Genomic DNA, 14,386 nt, shown 5'->3' on the forward strand with positions numbered 1-14,386 from the left:
ACTGAGTGCTTGTAGGCCTGTTGTAAGGCAGGTCCTCACCATACCTCACCGAAGAGTGGGGTAACATCTCACAGCAAGAACTGGCAAATCTGGTGCAATCCATGAGGAGGAGATGCACTGCAGTACTTAATGCAGCTGGTGACCACACCAGATACTGATTGTTACTTTTGATTTTGACCCCCCCCCGCCCCCTTTGTTCAGGGACACATTCAATTTCTGTTAGTCACATATCTGTGGAACTTGTTCAGTTCATGTCCTAGTTGATGAGTCTTATGTTCATACAAATATTTACACATGTTAAGTTTGCTGAAAATAAATGCAGTTGGCAGTGAGAGGACATTTCTTTTTTTGCCGAGTGTGTGTTATATATATATATATATATATATAACGCTCAAAAAAATAAAGGGAACACTTAAACAACACAATGTAACTCCAAGTCAATCACACTTCTGTGAAATCAAACTGTCCACTTAGGAAGCAACACTGATTGACAATAAAGTTCACATGCTGTTGTGCAAATGGAATAGACAACAGGTGGAAATTATAGGCAATTAGCAAGACACCCCCAATAAAGGAGTGGTTCTGCAGGTGGGGACCACAGACCACTTCTCAATTCCTATGCTTCCTGGCTCACTTTTGAATGCTGGCGGTGCTTTCACTCTAGTGGTAGCATGAACCCACACAAGTGGCTCAGGTAGTGCAGCTCATCCAGGATGGCACATCAATGTGAGCTGTGGCAAGAAGGTTTGCTGTGTCTGTCAGCGTAGTGTCCAGAGCATGGAGGCGCTACCAGGAGACAGGCCAGTACATCAGGAGACGTGGAGGAGGGCAACAACCCAGCAGCAGGACCGCTACCTCCGCCTTTGTGCAAGGAGGAGCACTGCCAGAGCCCTGCAAAATGACCTCCAGCAGGCCACAAATGTGCATGTGTCTGCTCAAACGGTCAGAAACAGACTCCATGAGGGCCCGACTTCCACAGGTGGGGGTTGTGCTTACAGCCCAACATCGTGCAAGACGTTTGGCATTTGCCAGAGAACACCAAGATTGGCAAATTCGCCACTGGTGCCCTGTGCTCATCACAGATGAAAGCAGGTTCACACTGAGCACATGTGACAGACGTGACAGAGTCTGGAGACGCAGTGGAGAACGTTCTGCTGCCTGCAACATCCTCCAGCATGACCGGTTTGGCGGTGGGTCAGTCATGGTGTGGGGTGGAATTTCTTTGGGGGGCCGCACAGCCCTCCATGTGCTCGCCAGAGGTAGCCTGACTGCCATTAGGTTCCGAGATGAGATCCTCAGACCCCTTGTGAGACCATATGCTGGTGCGGTTGGCCCTGGGTTCCTCCTAATGCAAGACAATGCTAGACTTCATGTGGCTGGAGTGTGTCAGCAGTTCCTGCAAGCGGAAGGCATTGATGGTATGGACTGGCCCACCCGTTCCCCAGACCTGAATCCAATTGAGCACATCTGGGACATCATGTCTCGCTCCATCCACCAACGCCACGTTGCACCACAGACTGTCCAGGAGTTGGCGGATGCTTTAGTTCAGGTCTGGGAGGAGATCCCTCAGGAGACCATGCGCCACCTCATCAGGAGCATGCCCAGGCATTGTAGGGCGGTCATACAGGCACGTGGAGGCCACACACACTACTGAGCCTCATTTTGACTTGTTTTAAAGACATTACATCAAAGTTGGATCAGCCTGTAGTGTGATTTTCCACTTTAATTTTGAGTGTGATTCCAAATCAAAGTTGATAACTTTGATTTCCATTGATAAGTTTTGTGTGATTTTGTTGTCAGCACATTCAACTATGTAATGAAAAAAGTATTCAATAAGAATATTTCATTCATTCAGATCTAGGATGTGTTATTTTAGTGTTCCCTTTATTTTTTTGAGCAGTGTATATATAGCTTAGGGTATGTTGTTGAGATGTAGATAAGCAACCTATATTAATAAATATAGATGGTTAAAACACCTTCATATCCTTAACTTGGTCATTTAAAAATGTCTAGATGTGGTTTAATTAGTGGTCACGACCATCTGATCTGCTAGGCCAGAACAGTAAGGGTTCATGGTCGAGTATGATGAGTGACTGTGTGTGACCTGACCTATGATGGCTAACAAGTCATTACTCATCACTTATGACTGCAGGTGTCACCAAGTCGGCTCCTCAGATTTTCTTTGGTTTTCTTCAGAAGCAGCTTGTCAGACTCTTTAATCCACAATAGAACCTGGCACTTTAAAGCCATCCAAGCGCGCTATTGAGTCTCTCCTGCTGCAAGTCTGGGTCAGTACACAAGAGTGTAGTGGATTCATACAGTGGCTCTACATTTTGAGAGTTGTTTTGGACGTTGATAATATTGGGATTACTTGATGTCACTTTTAGATACATTTGGTTTCTGAATTCAGTGTATTATTCAGCTGGAGCTTTTTATTTTTCAGTGTGGTCATCTGGTCAAGAAGTGCTGTTCAATCAGTGAAAAGTAAAGAACGCTGCAGAATTGGAGAAAGGTTTAGGCCGGACACAGGGATGGAGCAGGACATTACTGCACTGGAACTGGGAGAAGTGCGCAAGATACATGAATTAGTGCGGAGACTGGAAATTGAAAATGAAGCTCTAAGCGAGAGGCGAAGAAATATCAACAGCAACAACCAGGCTCTCTCTGGTGGGCTCATCAGCTGTCCCTCTTTGCTGTAGGAACGTCAAAATGTATGTGATTTGCTGGACCCTGAACCAGCGGAGGTTAGTGGTGGAGATGGTATATCTCCATCTCCTCTTGAAACCCAGAGAGAGAAACTAGTGGGGCAGGATGTACACATATATGATGGCTGTTATGCACACTTGCCCCACAGTGACATGCTGGCTGTTCTGGAGCAGCTAGGACCTTCTGCCTGGAACTGAAATGCTGTGAGTTAAAGCATGTAAAGTTTAGGTCCTTTGTTGAACAAAGGCAGCTGACATCACGAGACATCAGCTCATCAGGAGCAAGGGTGATGACCTGGTGTATTCTCATGGTGGAGGGCACCGCTTTTATTGGGCTTGGCATCATCTCCATCGCACGTTCAACATCAGCACTCTTCATAAAGAACAGCTTCACTGACGTGTTTGTCTAACGGAGGGCTTTGTAAAATCTCCTGTGCATCACTGATATCACGGCCTTTAGCCACCAACCTGTCCGCCGTTCTCTTCAATGTTCCTCCCACACCACCAGGAGCAACTTTTCTATGGCTTGACTCCAAAAAGTTCCATGTACCAGCTTTGAATCCACGTTTGTGTAATTCTGTTGTGAAAAGCAGGAAGTTGCCATCTCTGACGCTCTCTCTCATAAGGTATTATGCCCTTTTTTCTGGGTCAGCATTTTGACATGCTCGACACTACCTTTGTCTTCTTAGAATATATACATGTATACACTGTAATCCTTGAGTAATTTAGGATCTAGAGCAATTTAAAGGAACAACTGAAGTTAAGAGCCTTGCACAACTCTCTTAAAACTAGGATACCTGCCTTACAATATTTTTTGTTCACATGGAACACATTACAGCATGTTTCATAAGTGAGTAGGAACAATATATAATGTATAATATATTGAATAATTAATCTGTTTAGATGCAATATTCATAAATAAAGTAAATAACTCAACTCTGTCACAGGTTTACAACCCCGTTACAATGAAACGTGGCGTGGTTGAGTGTGACGGGGGTTGAGTTATTTGGCTCAAAATGGCCTCTGCTCCTCATGTGGTGAAGGACAGGAGACCACATCTTGTGCATGAAATTAATATATTGTATATTTTTATGGGTTAAAGTATAATTTTGACAAGTACTAGTTTTCCATCTTTATTCCATGTAAATGACTTTAAAAAACAACAAAGTAGAGATACACAAAAATGTGATTACTTGCCTGTTTCTGTACCATGATGTTGAAGATGTCACTTCCTGTTAATGACGGCACATAAGGGTGGACTGACCATTTTTATTGTCAGTTTGTTTGGTGTGACGGAGTTGAGTGTAGACTGAGGGACAGAGCTAAATTGTGTGATTTTAATCAATAATCAGGAATTTATTTGATAAAAAATACTTTCTCAACAAAAGAACACAAATATATGTTTGCATTAATGGCAAAAGTTTAAATTAATGCTATATTTATTTCAATTCATTATATTGGACATTTCAATGTATATACAAAATCTTTTGACATATGATTTTGGTGGCCCAATTCTCTATAAAAAGTCAGAGGGACTGAAATATTACCTGAGCCCAAGAATGACCCACATACTATACATAATTACTTTACTTGTGAAGAGGGTGTTTGACAGTGTTTTTTCTTCTCCCAAGGTTTAAGACAGGACTATTCCTCCATCCCTGCTGCTGCCACACCATTCAGGAGTGTTGGTACAGCCATGCTGTCACCTTGTAATTATGGCTACAGTGATCTGGAGTTCGACGAGTATAGTCTGGAGGACACAGTCACATACACACCTCCTCCCAGCCAGCTGCCCCACTACTGGCCCTCCCCATTGGGCCAGTCATCCAGATCCATAGCCCAGCCTGGTCACAGCAGCCAAGGCCTCCCAGTCAGGCCACCACTCAATCGAAGCTGCTTAAACTCGCAAGGAGCATAGGTAAAAAGAGCACCTGAATAGAAAATCCAATTTGCCACACAAATTCACATATTGACTTTTACTTGAAAACAAAAACAAATCGACACTACCAGTTTAACATGATCTGCTGTGTGTTTGACCAATTGTATATGTGAAATGGGAGTTGACCCAGATGTAGGTTGTTGTTGTAGAGGAGCTGAAAAGCAGCATGCTCAAAGTGAATTTACCACCTACTTGCACCAGCCTCCACTCCCTCCAGGCAGTCAGGATCAGCTGCATCCTGGAGGCTAATGGCCAGCTCCCCACAAACCACCCCGCCTGACCCCTATCGCAGGTTGAACCAGGTCTCCACCTGGTGGGTTAGTATTTTAGTAGGGAGAGCATATACTAAACCATAATGTCTATACACACCATCATGTACATATATATTTATATTCCCGGACTATGACATTGTTTATTCTGATATTTTGGGGATTTGTGTGTATTAAGTATTACTGCACTGTTGGAGCTAGAAACTGAAGCATTTCACTGCACCTCTGCGATGACATCTGCTAAATATGTGTACACGACCAATAAAATTTGATTGCATCTCAGCAAGTGTATAGAAATCCATAGGAACTGAATTTTGGACTTGCTTTTATTTCATACATATGTGTAGGCCATAATATTTCCAAATGTATTATTACCTCCTACAGTAGGTGCATCTTCAGTCAAGCTTAGGAGTGGTGGCCAATCTTCATTTGTCCCTGCCAAAACCTTGAGCTCCAGTGACCCTGCGACTGGAGCAGTACGCCAGTCCCTGAGAGAATCATTTCAGGCCTCTTCCATCAGTGGGCTGCAGAGACCCCAGTCTCTTAGCCCCGCTGATTTGAGGAACCCCTGTCCCAGTAAGGCCCTCTCAGTTGGAGAGTACCTGTCAAGTCATGGTCGTGTCTATGCCTCCCCTGAGAGATCCACTACCCTGATTTGGGACAGAATGGGGCAGCCTGCCAATGCACATAGGCAACATTCTTTAGTAATCTGTAACAAACTCTCACTCAAAATATTTTCACTTCATGTATTAAAGTACATTAAACAGTAGGTTTGATTTCTGTGCATTTCATTTGAGTTGTCATTTTCTTCTGCCGATCATATGTAATGGATGTGAAACGGCTAGCTTAGTTAGCGGTGTGCGCTAAATAGCGTTTCAATCGGTTACGTCACTTGCTCTGAGACCTTGAAGTAGTAGTTCCCCTTGCTCTGCAAGGGCCGCGGCTTTTGTGGAGCGATGGGTAACGATGCTTCGTGGGTGACTGTTGTTGATGTGTGCAGAAGGTCCCTGGTTTGCGCCCGGGTATGGGCGAGGGGACGGTTTTAAAAAATTATACTTTTACATTGATGCTGTTGACCCGGATTACTGGTTTCTGCGGAAAAAGGAGGAAGGTCAAAAGGGGGGTGAGTGTAACGGATGTGAAACGGCTAGCTTAGTTAGCGGTGTGCGCTAAACAGCGTTTCAATCGGTTACGTCACTTGCTCTGAGACCTTGAAGTAGTAGTTCCCCTTGCTCTGCAAGGGCTGTGGCTTTTGTGGAGCAATGGGTAACGATGCTTCGAGGGTGACTGTTGTTGATGTGTGCAGAAGGTCCCTGGTTCGCGCCCGGGTATGGGCGAGGGGACGGTTTAAAATTATACTGTTACACATACAGTACTGATTTATTTAGTGTGGCTTCACGATCCCTTCCACTGGCACTGGACACATCCCTCCTTTCTCAGTTATACATGCAAGGTGCTGCACAAATACATCTTAAATGATTCAAATGTTTTGATTTGACACACAAATCCACATACTTAGAACTGATACAGTATATCATTATTAACATAAAGTATCACACAGGTCTGTCATAAAAAAAAAACATTTTCTGCATACTACTTTTACACTGGTTTACATGTAAATGTCTTCCTCAATCACTCCAGTACCTCTGCACATTGAAATAATGGTACTGCACGACCTGTATATAAATCTGTATATATCTGCATTCATGTTTCATTTTTTTCTTCTCTCCATTTCACTTGTTTTATTTCTTATCTATTTTACTATATCTATTGTGCATTATAGGAAAAGAGCTCACAAGTTATGTACTGTACTGTTTTACACATACTTTATTCTGTGCATGTTACAAAAATTGTAACAATTTATACTACGTTTCAGTTGAAAACTCCGAATTTAACACTTAGAGGACAGTTACAGTGTTGGGCCTAGGGGCTCTAACTTCAGATAGTCATAGCAATTTGTTGCAAAGTGAGTGAGCAGTTGGAGTATACACTGCACTTCCACCTATTAGTTAGTACATAGAGACATGTTTAAGATTTCTAAACTTTACAATAGTTACATGACGTATGTCTAGTTGTAGAGACAGGGACCAGCAGTTTTGGAATAAAATATGGAAGACTGAGCGCAGTCTACTCCCCCACCGCCCCCACCCTTCCGAGCTATCAGGGAGCTACGTGATTGGTCCAGGCCTGAAAACAGCCTTAAGGATCTAGAATGTTGTACAGGCCTCTCATTTGCACCATGAGAAATATAACCTAATTTAACAAGAAGACTACGGAAAGACTGTTTGAACCCGAAAACTGTCATTTAAAAAAGACACCAGTGACTTGGTTTGGTAAGTATGTATTACGTTTAATGCAATATGACAACGGGGCCTTGTCACGAAGGCCTACGGGCCTCCACCCCAGTCGAAAAAAGTCTCAATGGTGGCTAGCTAGCCAAGCTAATTAACGGAATAGCTAGCTCGGAAATATATCGTGACTTTTGCAAGCCGATGTTCATTTGTGTTTTCTTTCAGTGCACACTTTCTAAAGTATATACACCGTTGTGGGGTTACTGCGTTTATTTTACTAATAATATTGATTACAATAGCTGGGAATGCTACTGCTAACTAGTTAGCTCGCTAATTTAGCACAGAACAGAAAAACATTTGCAAAGCATCAGTATTGCACACTTGTTGGAGTCCTGAAAAAAAATCATAGATTCGACGTATGCTTAAATATAATTTAGCATATTATTCATGTGTATTCATTATTTTTGCTACAGTCACCTGTGCGCTAGCGCTATACGTCATTGTTGGCGGGGTTGTGTGCCCACAATGTAAACAGAAGCCGCCATATTTATTGCGTCTGGGCGCTCTCTGCTGTCTGTCAGTGGGTTGTAAACTAGATGGAGTACAGCTACGACCGGAAGTGACTTTTTGTGGCAGGCTAGGAGAGCATTTTAGCTAACCCTTTTCCTAACCTTAACCTCATTATCATAACCTGCTACGTTAATGACCCTAACCTGCTACGAAAAAGTAACTTCCTGTCATAACGGTATTCCACCCAGGTAGGATAATTTACGCGGCTGTGACTAGATGCAGTACAGCTACAACCGGAAGGGACGTTTCCTTGCCGGTTAGGAGAGCATTGTAGCTAACCCTTTTCCTAACATTAACCTAAATCTCCAAACCTGACATTCTCCTAACCTAATTCTCCTAACCTAATCAAGCATTATAGATGTCTGCTTTATTTCCACAAAACAATTATTTTTCAGGATAGATAATATAATGGAAACTGATTTATCGGCTATGTGTTTTCCTTTTCTCTATTTCAAGTGTCTCATCCCTTGCTGATGACAACAACAAAAAGCATAACACTTAACTGATGGTTTGAGAGCTCAGCATCAAATGTGAATGCTGAAATGCAATGTGTTTTTAATCTTTCAGTCTTAACATTTATTAGTTTTTATGTCAATGTTTATTCAGCATTGATGAACATTTAAGTCATTTAGCAGACGCTCTTATCCAGAGCGACTTACAAATTGGTGCATTCACCTTATGACATCCAGTGGAGCAGCCACTTTACAATAGTGCATCTAAATCTTTTTGAAGATCAGTCTGTTGATTATTTAATTGAATCAAATGTGTTGACACATTTGTATTGATTTATACATTGACAGAGGTCCTGATTCAATGAATAAAATGAGATCAACTTAATCCTCTCCTCTTTTGTGTTTGTACCAGACAGGATACAAATAGAATGGACCATGGTGGAGGGGTCTTGAACTTTCAGATGCAGAACTCAAAGATGCAACACACAATGATAATGCAGGATTTTGGTATGTCACCTCTATCAATACTCCATGACCTTTTGTTCATTTGACTGTGTCTGTGTATGTTTGATCTGATAAGATGAGTCTAACAGTTCCTCCTGACTTCCCCAGTGGCAGGTATGGGTGGCATGGCTCACATCGACGGTGACCACATTGTGGTGTCTGTGCCAGAGGCGGTGCTGGTGTCAGATGTGGTGACTGATGAGGAGGGCATCACATTTGAGCATGACCTGGGCTCAGAGGTTGTAGAGGGGCCAGACATCTGCTGCAGTGACGACCCTGACGGCGTGATCATGACTGAGTCGGTCCTGGGGGCCGAGGTGGCCATCGATGAGGTGCTGGACTCAGACCACCATCAACATGTGCTGACAGCAGAGCTCATAGAGGAATCTGACAGTGTTCCTGACCGGGTGTTTGAGATGGTCACGGAGGAGATCATGGTCTCTAACTGCAACTCAGAGACATATGTGGAGGAGATGGAAGACTCTGCAGTCACCATCGAGGAGCAGGATGATGAGGATGGGGGGAGTGTCTCTGAGGACTACCTGGTGATCTCCTGTAAGTCGCATACATCTTCTGTTCTTAGAACTACTAGCATTTCATGGTAAGGTTGTATTCGGCGCATGTGACAAATACAATTTGATTTGATTTGGTCCAAGACTGACAGAATAATTGCCTTCAATAGGATGAATCAGAGAATGTACACACCCCTACATATTTATTTGGACAGTGAAGCTTAAACGATTAATTTAGCTCTATACTCCAGCATTTTGGATTTGAGATCCAATGTTTTATGACGCGAAAGAACAGAATGTCACCTTTTATTTGAAGGTATTTTCATACATATCTGTTTTACTGTTTACAAATGAACGCACTTTATGTATCTAGTCCATTTGAAGGTGTGCTAAGTATTTGGACAAATTCAATTATAGTGTATTCAATTTAGTCTAAAGTTTAGTATTTGGTCCCATATTCCTAGCACGCAATGACTACATCAAGCTTGTGACTCTACAAACTTGTTGGATGCATTTGCAGTTTGCATTATTTACCATGAATTTCTATTAGGAACAACATAATCTGAAACACAACCAAAACAAACTGCAAATGCATCCAACAAGCTTGACGTGCTCATTGTGTGCTAGGAATATGGGGCCAAAACTCTAAACTTAAGACTAACTTGAATACACGATAAGTGAATTTGCCCAAATACTTTAGACACCTTCAAATGGGGTGACTAGATACATAAAGTGCATTCTTTTGTAAAAGGTAAAACAGATATGTATGAAAATACCTTCAAATAAAAGGTCACATTCTGTACTGTCGCCTCATGAAACATTTGATCTCAAATCCAAAATGCTATATTATAGAGCCAAATTATAAGTTTTAGCTTCACTGTCTAAATAAATACGCAGGGGAGTGAACAATAATTGTGCTGTTTGTGCAGTGGATGATGTTGAGGAGAAGTTGGACATGGAGGACACGCCCCTTAAGATGGGTTCTGAGGTGATGCCTGAGGAGGATGGCTCCAAAGAGGGCGACTACGACTCTGAGTGCATCAAAGTCTACATCTTCAAGGCAGAGGCTGATGATGATGTTAACATAGGCGAGGACTGCTATTATTTGGCTTTCTGAAAGTTACGACTTATTTGAAAGGCACACCTCTGTTTAGTTTTCCTGACTTCAGACGTTTACTGTGAGTGCAGGTGGCACAGAGATTGTAGCTGAGAGTGACTTCCACAACGGTCACACAGTGCTGGAGACTGGGGGCATTGGCAAGCTGTCTCGAGAGAAGATGGTCTACATGGCAGTGAAAGACCCTTCCCAGGAGGATTCAGAGATCAGTGAGTCCCCTGAATTACCAGCACTTCCTCCAATCCCTTATACACATCAGATCATATGTCTGTCTTATTATTTTTGTCCCAATAAGTGGTTGTAGTATTAAATATAATGACTACGTTTTGCTTGTCTCTGAGCAGACTGTGCTGAGATGGCAAATGAGGTGTACATGGAGGTGATAGTGGGAGAGGAGGATGCCCCTGCCATTCAGGACTCCCTGGAAGACTCCAGCCATAATAAGAACTTTGGCACCATAGCCTGGGCTGCAGCTTATGGTAAAGCTGACTCCTTTCCTTCATAGGCATGCATTCAGTATGCTGTAAGAAAGAATTCTACATTTAGCCTTACATTTCGATTTTGTTCACATCATGATTTTTGAGTGTTGAATTGGTGGATGTGGTATATGACATAGGCTCAAAATAATTTTCTCTAGGTAACAGTCTGGACTCCAGGCTGGAGAACAAGAACAACACAGGTACACATTACCTGAAGATCAGCGACAGCCTGAGTACAAGTAGAGCTCTCAAACAGAATATCAAGAAAAAGAAGAAGGGAGAGACACGTCAGTGTCAGACAGGTATGAGGTTCTATGTTCATTAAACCATACAATTTTATAATATTAGTTTTTAGCTGTAGTGCTAACACTGCCTGGTCTTTTTCTTCCACTCTTCTCCCAGCTGTGATCATTGGTCCAGATGGCCAACCTCTGACTGTGTACCCCTGTCACATCTGCGGGAAAAAGTTCAGATCACGAGGCTTCCTGAAAATCCACATGAAGAACCACCCGGACCACATGTTCAAGAAGAAGTACCAGTGCACAGACTGTGACTTTACCACCAACAAGAAGGTCAACTTCCACAACCACCTGGAGGGCCACAAGCTCATAGTGAAGAGTGACAGGGTACCAGAGTTCACTGAGTTCACGCGGCGTTACTGTGTGGAGAGCCCCCTCAGCTCCAACAAGCTCATCCTGCGTGACCAGGAACCCAAGCTGCACCACTGTAAGTACTGTGACTATGAGACAGCCGAGCAGGGTCTGCTCAACCGCCACCTGCTGGCTGTGCACAGCAAGAGCTTTGCCCATGTATGTGTGGAGTGTGCGAAGGGTTTCCGCCACCCCTCAGAGCTCAAGAAGCACATGAGGACCCACACAGGTGAGAAGCCTTACCACTGCCAGCACTGTGAGTTCCGCTGTGCCGACCAGTCCAACCTGAAGACCCACATAAAGAGTAAGCACGGCGCTGAGCTGCCCTTCAAGTGTGGACACTGCCCCCAGGCCTTCCCTGACGAGCGGGAGCTGCAGAGGCACATGGAGATCTTCCAGGGCCACAAGACGCACCAGTGTCCGCACTGCGAGCACAAAAGCACCAACTCCAGTGACCTGAAGCGCCACATTATCTCTGTGCACACCAAAGACTTCCCTCACAAGTGTGATGTGTGTGAGAAGGGCTTCCACCGGCCTTCGGAGCTCAAAAAACATGCAGAGACTCACAAAGGTGCCAGGCTGCACCAGTGCCGCCACTGTGACTTCAAGACGCCGGACCCGTTCATACTCAGCCGCCACATCCTGTCCGTCCACACCAAAGACTTGCCATTCAAGTGCAAGCGCTGTCGACGGGGCTTCAGGCATCAGCTGGAACTGAAGAAGCATATGAAGACCCACAGTGGACGGAAAGTGTACCAGTGCCAGTACTGTGAGTACAGCTCCTCTGACGCTTCTGGTTTCAAACGGCACGTCATATCCATCCACACCAAGGACTATCCCCACCGTTGTGACTACTGCACTAAAGGCTTCCGTAGGCCCTCTGAAAAGAGCCAGCACATTGCGCGGCATCACAAGGACATTTTAATGTAGAGTTCCACTTCACACACCCTTTCCCATATTCAGAACAATCCCATTCTCACTCACTATAGAGCAGGGAAATACAATGGTTTCAATGTGGTAAAGGATGACAATTGTCACATTTTCTTACAACTTTATTAGTTATTTATTAACCTTATCCTCACATCACCATTAGTACTCAAACCTAGGGTGCTATTCAAACAAACTTCGTCAGGCAAGTCCTGAATCAGAACATTGCTGAAAGCACATTTTTTTCAGTAGTATGCTTGTGCATGCCTGGATTGTTTGAATAGCACAACACTTGTTATATGCAGTATCAGTGCTAAGATAATTTGATTTGAACTAATGCCATGTTTGATTGACTGCTGACTATTCTCATTTTGACCTTGGGATAACTGTTCTCTGACAAGTCATTGTATGATTTTTAGTACTGTTTCTGCTAGCAATAAATTGTGAAAATAATGCATTTTAAAGACCCAGTTATAATTGCAAATGTAAACAGTCGTCTGTGTCAGTTTTCTCTGTATTCAAAGGGATGGAAAGGGGATGTGGACGACTCGGCTTTGTAATCGTATGTGTCCATTATGCATTGAAATAATCGCTTGTCAGACAATCAGGGGTTTTCAATTTTTCCCATGTGTGCACTACTAAAATCATTTTGCTCAGAGCCAACAACATCATGTTCACTATCAGGACTGTCTCTCATGCATCAGACAAAATCAGTGTTATCTATTCTCATGTCTCAACTGAAATGTTAGGAGCTCCTTTAGTAAATAAAGACATCTCCTGATAAATTGTTCACCTCAACCATTCATTCACTCTTCATATGAACTTTTTGCCATCATTCATTCAGTAACAAATAATGTAGCAGCAGGTGGATTTGTGTTAAGATGACACTGCTTTGCATCTTACATGGGCACCTACTGACATCAAGTCATCCTGTGATTGACCTAGAGAGGTGAAATCAAGATGTTTTTTGTTTATTGATTTAGAATGATAAACATCTGATTTGTGGAAATGTACTTTTTGAAATATCTTTGAAGGGTATAGATCCCCCCCATGACAAAAATGATCAGCTTCTCTGATTTGACTATTTTATAGGTATGTGTTTGGGTAAACTGAATATTTTTGTTTTATTCTATAAACTATTGACAACATTCCTCCCAAATTAAAATATTGTCATTTAGAGCATTTATTTGCAGAAAATGACAACTGATCCTCCACCAAATTTCAGTGGGTGCAAGACCTTGAGAGGCCTACAAGCCACAGTGTCTCGCACCCACTGTGAAATGTGGTGGAGGATTGGTGATGATCTAGGGGTGCTTCAGCAAAGCTGGAATCGGGCAGATTTGCATGAATCAAGCCACTAACAAGGTTGTCCTGGAAGAAAACTTGCTTCCTTCTCCTCTGACAATGTTCGCCAACTCTGAGGATTGGTTTTTCCAGCCGGACAATGCTCCATGCCACACAGCCAGGTTAATCAAGGTGTGGATGGAGGACCACCAACTCAAGACCCTGTCATGGCCAGCCCAGTCTCCAGACCTGAACCCCATTGAAAACCTCTGGAATGTGATCAAGAGGAAGATGGATGGTCACAAGCCATCAAACAAAGCCGAGCTGCTTGAATTTTGATGCACCAGGAGTGCATCAATGATGTCACTCTCGCTGCTGGTGATTCTCTGATCCACCTCTACGCAGACGACACCATTCTGTATACTTCTGGCCCTTCTTTGGACACTGTTAACGAACTGCCAGACGAGCTTCAATGCCATAAAACTTCTGTGGCCTCCAACTGCTCTTAAATTCAGGTAAAACTAAATGCATGCTCTTCAACCGATCACTTCCCGCACCTGCCCGCCCGTCCAGCATCACTACTCTGGACGGTTCTGACTTAGAATATGTGGACAACTACAAATACCTAGATGTCTGGCTAGACTGTAAACTCTCCTTCCAGACTCACATTAAGCACCTCCAATCCAA

General features: G+C 43.3%; 1 protein-coding gene across 2 annotated transcripts; it reads left to right on the forward strand.

Moving 5' to 3' along the window:
* Nucleotides 1–7,037: 7,037 nt before the first annotated feature.
* Nucleotides 7,038–13,223, forward strand: LOC124000349 (zinc finger protein 711-like). 2 transcript variants are annotated; one of them, XM_046306644.1, is made up of 8 exons: nt 7,038–7,246; nt 8,639–8,733; nt 8,839–9,285; nt 10,172–10,330; nt 10,431–10,568; nt 10,704–10,838; nt 10,997–11,140; nt 11,241–13,223. In XM_046306644.1, exons 2-8 carry the CDS (start codon nt 8,655–8,657, stop codon nt 12,416–12,418), a joined length of 2,280 nt encoding a protein of 759 aa, XP_046162600.1. In that variant the 5' UTR covers nt 7,038–7,246; nt 8,639–8,654; the 3' UTR covers nt 12,419–13,223. The 2 variants fall into 2 exon arrangements, with proteins under 2 accessions (XP_046162600.1, XP_046162601.1); XM_046306645.1 differs by having other exon boundaries at nt 8,643–8,733.
* The last annotated feature ends 1,163 nt before the right edge of the window (nt 13,224–14,386 follow it).

The sequence above is a fragment of the Oncorhynchus gorbuscha genome, linkage group LG16, assembly GCF_021184085.1.
Source record: "Oncorhynchus gorbuscha isolate QuinsamMale2020 ecotype Even-year linkage group LG16, OgorEven_v1.0, whole genome shotgun sequence".
Taxonomy (NCBI): domain Eukaryota; kingdom Metazoa; phylum Chordata; class Actinopteri; order Salmoniformes; family Salmonidae; genus Oncorhynchus; species Oncorhynchus gorbuscha.